Source organism: Salmo salar, chromosome 01 (genome assembly GCF_965601325.2).
Source record: "Salmo salar chromosome 01, fSalSal1, whole genome shotgun sequence".
Classification (NCBI taxonomy): Eukaryota; Metazoa; Chordata; class Actinopteri; order Salmoniformes; family Salmonidae; genus Salmo; species Salmo salar.
Window position 1 is genome coordinate 21,193,892 of NC_138291.1, and position 7,057 is coordinate 21,200,948.

General features: G+C 45.4%; 1 protein-coding gene across 1 annotated transcript; it reads left to right on the forward strand.

Annotated features, from left to right (window-relative positions):
• Positions 1–270: 270 nt before the first annotated feature.
• On the forward strand, positions 271–6,514 carry LOC106576201 (uncharacterized). The gene is made up of 2 exons (XM_082970660.1): positions 271–429; positions 3,408–6,514. Exon 2 carries the CDS (start codon positions 3,976–3,978, stop codon positions 4,384–4,386), a length of 411 nt encoding a protein of 136 aa, XP_082826786.1. The 5' UTR covers positions 271–429; positions 3,408–3,975; the 3' UTR covers positions 4,387–6,514.
• The last annotated feature ends 543 nt before the right edge of the window (positions 6,515–7,057 follow it).

Sequence of the window (7,057 nt, forward strand, 5' to 3'; positions counted from 1 at the left end):
AGCAGAAGGAATCCAGAGAACGAACCAACGCATTCAAATATAAATAGAATTAAGTGGGATGAAGTTCATTTTCTGCCAAACCATTTCCTGCTGAGGCAGGATAGGATAGGAGTTCCCTGATCTCTGAGTTGTAGGTAAAATTGCAATGCTGTTTTTACACAAATTTGAGTTGCTTTAATATATTAGTTATACTGAATTAAATTGTCATACTATCTTCCGAACTTCTAAATACTGTCCTTTGTTGTCTGTCAATTCCAAATGTAGGTGTATGCAGAATTCCAGTGAATTACAAACCAGAACTTGCTAAACATCTTCTATGCTGAGATTGACCATCACACTCGGTTGATGACCTTGTATAGACAGAGGGCATCGAAGACTGGAAGGACTGCTGACGCTTTGGTTGACATTCTGAGGTGTCATGATCTACAGGTAAGACAGAGGACTCAGATTATTAGGGCACTGTACATTGCACTGGAATCAGACCTTGGTCTAATGCAAATATCAACTACGTATTAAACCTTGAGGGGAGAATTTCCAGACACAGATTAAGCCTCGTCCTGGACTAAAATAATTTTCTATGGAGATGTAATGCCCTGGCCATAGAGAGGGGTTTTTGTTCTTTATTTTGGTTAGGCCAGGGTGTTACATTGGGTGGGCGTTCTATGTTCCTTTTTCTATGGTTTTGTATTTCTTTGTTTTGGTCTGTGTGTGGCTCCCAATCAGGCACAGCTGAAGTTCGTTGTTGCTGATTGGGAGTCACACATAAGTAGCCTATTTTTCCTTTGGGTTTTGTGGGTGATTGTTTTCTGTTGTGTTCATTTGGGACCAGACAAGACTGTTTGCTGTCGTTTCGTTTCGTGTTTTGTATAGAGTGTTTATGTTCATTAAAATCTTTAATAATGAATACACATCCTCCGCTGCACCTTGGTCTAATTCTAACGACAGGCGTTACAGGAGATCAAATTTTATTTGTCACATGCTCAGGTGTAGACAGGTGTAGACCTTACCGTGAAATCCTTACTTACAAGCTCGTATCCAACAATGCAGTTCAAGAAATAGAGTTAAGAAAATATTTACTAAATAAACTAAAGTAAAAAATAAAATAAAAAGTAACAATAGAAAATAACAATAATGAGGCTATATACAGGGGGTACCGGTGCCGAGCCAATGTGCGAGGTACAGGTTAGTCGAGGTAATTTGTAGGTAGGGGTAAAGTGACTATGCACAGATAATAAACAGTGAGTAGCAGCAGTATAAAAACAGAGGGGGGAATGGCAGTCTTATGGCTTGGGGTAGAACTGTTAAGGAGCATTTTAGACCTAGGCTTGGCACACTGGTACCGCTTGCCGTGCGGTAGCAGACAGAATAGTCTATGACATGGGTGACTGGAGTCTTTGACCCTTTTTTGGGCCTTCCTCTGACACCGCCTAGTATATAGGTCCTGGATGGCAGGAAGCTTGGCCCCTGCGATGTACTGGGCCATACGCTCTACCCTCTGTAGCGCCTTACGGTCGGATGCCGAGCAGTTGCCATACCAAGTGGTGATGCAACCGGTCAGGATGCTCTTGATGGCACAGTTGTAGAACTTTTTGAGGATCCGGGGACCCATGCCAAATCTTTTCAGTCTCCTGAGGGGGAAAAGGCGTTGTCGAGCCCTCTTCACAACTGTCTTGGTGTTCACGACTGTCTTGGGGTTCACGACTGTCTTGGTGTGTTTGGACCATGATAGTTTCTTGGTGATGTTGACACCAAGGAACTTCAAACTCTCTCTTCAGCACCGTTGATGTTAATGGGGGCCTGTTCGGCCCTCCTTTCACTGTAGTCCACAGTCAGCTCCTTTGTCTTGTTCACAATGACAGAAGAGGTTGTTATCCTGGCACCACACTGCCAGGTCTTTGACCTGCTCCCTATAGGTTGTCTCATCGGTGATCAGGCCTACCACTGTTGTGTCGTCAGCAAACTTAATGATGGTGTTGGAGTCGTGGTTGGCCACACACTCGTGGACGAACAGGGAGTACAGGAGGGTACTAAGGACACACCCCTGAGGGGCCCCAGTGTTGAGGATCAGCGTGGCAGATGTGTTGTTGCTTACCCTTACCACCTGGGGGCGGCCAGTCAGGAAGTCCAGGATCCAGTGGCGAAGGGAGGTGTTTAGTCCCTGGGTGCTTAGCTTAGTGATGATTCTGAACATTCTCCATTGAGCTTGCTTTTTAGTCCAGGACTAGGCTTAATAAGTACTTAAATGGCACCTGAGAGTTTGCCCTTTAGTGACTATTCCATTCGTTCCATCGTACCATGTTCCTAATTGAACCAAGCTCATCACATGTCCCAAGTGATTTAAGGCTAAGTATTCTAATCTGTCTCTGGTACCATGTTAGATTAGTAAGCCTGTGTCATAAAATTGACATTTATGTATCCGTTTAGGAACTACATGATGCCCACTAAAGGCGTATGACTGTTCTTCGTGCTCTTTCTGTGTTGCTGCACGAGGAAGTCTCTGGATTTTTATCGTTATCGTTTGTCTTTATTTACACGTTCGAGTTCATTCAGAAAATCAAGCTCGTTTTAGAAGATGGGAAACTGAAGCCAAGGCTACAGGCTCTGAATAATGATTTGATCAAACATGTGTTGGCATTGACCAAATGTCTACCACAAGCTGATAACACTCTTTGTTTTTGTAACAACATAACAAGATATGGCTTAAGGTTGGAGTCTTATTTTTTAGATGACATTGTGTTGTATTCTGTAAGAAGTGTTATGCTGATCTGCTAGAACACAGTACAAAAGATTGTCAGCATATTTGGTTTGAAGTCAGAACAGAAAATCATACAGGCTACCTACCACAAGTGCTTTACATGGGCTTTTCCCTGAACCATGCAGGTAGAATTTTACTTGTTGTATGAAAACATACACTGAGTCTTCACTTGTACACTTATATTTGGTTTTATGGTTAATATGCTGTTTTATCATCTTTTGAGAAACTATCCCATGGTAATGCCAGTACAGCATGCTTTAGACTTAGAGCAACCTGGACACACAACAGTTTATGTTCCAATACTTTAGATTCAATAACTGTTTAATAACACTTAATAATACATCTCAGAACCAAATACTGAGCCAAGTCACTACACATCTCCAAAGAGTTGAGCCTGAGAACAAAAGCCAGCAATGACTTTAATATACAAAATGTTAGGGGGAAGTGATACTGTTGCATCACTGCAGTATTTCCACCCCATCAGGGTTTTTTTTGGAGGGTATTTTTTAATCTTTGAGGGTATTGTGCCTGTTGAGCTGTCTCAATTGATATTGGAATTTCAGTTTACTTAAAATAATAAGATGTTTTATAATCCCAAACGGACCTCAAAATTATTATTTGTTAACCTTGTTGAATTTTTCTTATTATTTAGGAAAGGAACCCCAAAAGACAATTCCTCTGTCACGGACGTGATGAGAGACGGACCAAGGCGCAGCGTGATTGGAGTTCCATATCTTTTATTACTGTGAAACTTAAACAAACCAAGAAACAAACAACAACCGTGAAGTACCGTAGTGCTACATGCACTCACTCAAAACAATATCCCACAAAACACAGGTGGGAAAAAGGCTACCTAAATATGATCCCCAGTTAGTGTCAACACTTACCAGCTGCCTCTAATTGGGAAACATACAACTCACCAACATAGAAATACAATGACTAGAACACCCCCCTAGTCACGCTCTGACCTAAACACCATAGAGAACCAAGGGCTCTCACCATAGAGAACCAACCCCCCCCCCCCCCACAAAGGTGCGGACTCCGGCCGCAAAACCTGAAAACAAATGGGGAGGGTGGGGGGGTGCCTAGTGTTGGTGGCTGCTCGGGTGTGGGTCGTAGCCCCCGCCCAGACCCCGGATCCGGCCATGGCGCCGGGCTGAACGCCGTGCCTGGACTGGGCATTGGCGCAGAGGAAGGCTCCGGCCTTGGAGCGGTACTGGATGCCGTGCCTGGACTGGGCACCGGCGCAGAGGAGGGCTTTGGCCATGGAGCTGGGTTGGATGCCTGTGCCTGGACTGGGCACTGGCGCAGAGGAAGGCTCCGGCCATGGAGCTGGGTTGGCCGCTGTGCCTGGACTGGGCACTGGCGCAGAGGAAGACTCCGGCCCTGGAGTGGAACTGGACACCGTGCCTGGACTGGGCACCGGCGCAAAGGAAGGCTCCGACCATGGAGCGGGACTGGACGCCGTGCCTGAACTGGGCACCGGCGCAGAGGAAGGCTCCTGCCATGGAGCAGGACTGGACACTGTGCCTGGACTCTCCGGACCGTTGACCGTCACTGGAAGCTCTGGGCCGTTGACCGTCACTGGAGGCTCCGGGCCGTTGACTGTCACTGGAAGCTCTGGACTGTGAGCCGTCGCTGGAAGCTCTGAACTGTGAACCGTCGCTGGAAGCTCTGGACAGTAAACCATCCCTGGAGGTTCCATGCTGTAAAGGCACACTGGAGGCATGGTGCGTGGAGCCGGCACGTGTGGCACCGGACTGGTGACACGCACTTCAGGGCGAGTGCGGGGAGCAGGCACAGGACGTACCGGACTGGGGAGGTGCACTGGAGGCCTGATACGTGGAGCCGGCACAGGTTTCACCGGACTGATGACACGCTTCTCCAAACGCCTGCGTTGCCTCATACTCCTAGCTAACCCCTCTCTCCGGTATCCTTCCTCACACTGTTCCATCGAGTCCCAGACGGGCTCTGGCACTCCCCGCTGCTCAGTCGACCACCCCTCGTGCCCCCCCAAAAAATAAATCTTGGGGTTTCTGTGGCCGCGGTCCCCGGCGTCGTCGCTGTCCTTCCTGCGTCCTCTGCGACTCCCTCCAAGGAAGGGTCTCGTCTCCTCCCATGATGTCAGGGCGTGACATCCTCTTACCCTGTAATCATGATTATAGTAGCACCTCCACCAGGGTTGCGGTCAATTCTGGTCAAATCAGGAAGTAAACTGAAATTCCAGTTCTAATTTCGTCTCAAAGGACGCAATGAGGAAAATTGGAATTGATATTGGCATTTTAGTTTACTTCCTGAATTGAAAAGGAATTGATCCCAACCACAGTGGAAGTGCTACTGTAAAATACGTCTCTTTATAAGTGAACCTTTGCAGTATTTAGGCTAATAATTGTAGGTCATGGTGTTTCTTAGATCTGCCGTTTTCTTTATTTTATTATTTCCTTGCTCAAATGCATGGAGATTACTTTTTCTAAGCATGTTGTCCACTGTAACACACAGCACTTGGATCGGTCTACCACTTACTTTTTTCAAGCATGTTGTCCACTGTCTGTAACACGGCCTAGCACTGTCAAGTAGATTTTGGGGCTTACATATGGGGCAATGTCTCAGTGGAGGTCAGGGTCAGGTCAATTCCATTTTAAATTCTGTCAATTCAGAAAGTAAACTGAATATCAGGTTTCAGGTAATACCCAAGTACAGACTGTGTTGAAGTGACAATGTTTATTGTAACAACAGGGGCAGGCAAATGATAGGTCAAGGCAGGCAGGGGTCGATAATCCAGAGCGGTGGGGCCAAGGTACAAGACGGCAGGCAGGCCCAGGGTCAGGTCAGGCAGAGGTCAGTAATCCAGAGCGGTGGGGCCAAGGTACAGGACGGCAGGCTGGCCCAGGGTCAGGTCAGGCAGAGGTCGGTAATCCAGAGCAGGGGCAAAGGTGCAGGACAGCAGGCAGGCTCAGGTTCAGGGGCAGGCAGAATAGTCAGGCAGGCGGGCTCGGAGTCAGGACAGACAGGGGTCGAAACCAGGAGGGAGAGAAAAGAGAGACTGGAAAAAGCAGGAGCTGAGACACAAAACGCTGGTAGGCTTGAACAAACAAGACGAACTGGCACAGACAGACAGAAAACACAGGTATAAATACCCAGAGGATAAGTGGGGAAGATGGGTGACACCTGGAGGGGGTGGAGACAAGCACAAGGACAGGTGAAACAGATCAGGGCGTGACACTGAAATTCAAATATTTTCCTCAAAAGAGGCAAATCGACTGAATTGAAAATGATTGACCCAAACCTGACCTCCACTGAGACTTTGCCACATTGACCCCAATCTGTGCTCTTTGAGTTACTGCTACTAAAAAAACCTAGGCAATCAGTTGCCACAAAGTTTTGAGTAGATGTACCTTTTGATTTAAGAAAGTTTGTTTTCTCAATTTGCCTGTTAGTTGTCGCAACTTATAATAATTGATTACAGGTTAATAGCTAGGAGGTAAGCATAACACAAAAAATATTAAGTTCTACAACATGAAGTTTGTGGTAAAACTACTTGAAAGGGGTGTGTTACATTTACTTAAACATAATGAGTTAAATTGATATATATATACTGTATATTTTAAGTTACTGTAGATCAGAGTAATAAAGTTAATAATTCTAATTACTTTAAGTTACCTGTAATAAAAATGATATATGAATTAACAGAAATTCTTAAGTACTGTATCAATCAATACTTTTAAGTTTCAAAACAAACAAAAAAACAAAGCAATCAGTTGCCAGAAATGTATTGATTTGTGCTAACTTATTCGGTTTTACAGTGTACTGTCTAGCCATAGCAAAGTTGATAGCAGTTTCCTTCATACATTTTGCAGTGGAGCTAAACAAAGTGGTGTAATCATCTCTCCACATATTGGTTTCAACATGAGTCATGAAGGAAAGTCTGTGACACTTGATAGAAGTTGTAATTTGGCTTATGCCTCCTGGTTTCACTTTTGCCCTGAGTCTGTTGAAGTGGCAGCACTCAAACCTCAATTCAGACTGAAACCGTGTGACCGTTACTGGGCTCGAACCACACTGGGAAACATGAGAACACTGCCCATGTAAACTGTGGTGACTAGGCATGCTGTCAGTATTTACATTGACAAAACAGTGGCAGTCCCTGTGAGGTTGGGTGGAAGAAATGGTTTAGATCCTTTAAAAAGGCATTGAAAAGCTAACAACACATCACAATGTCTACAGCAATGCTTTAGTACATGATTGGGAGAGATGCTTGAAGGGAGTGTGTAATTGCCTTGTTGTTAAATTTGACATCTGACA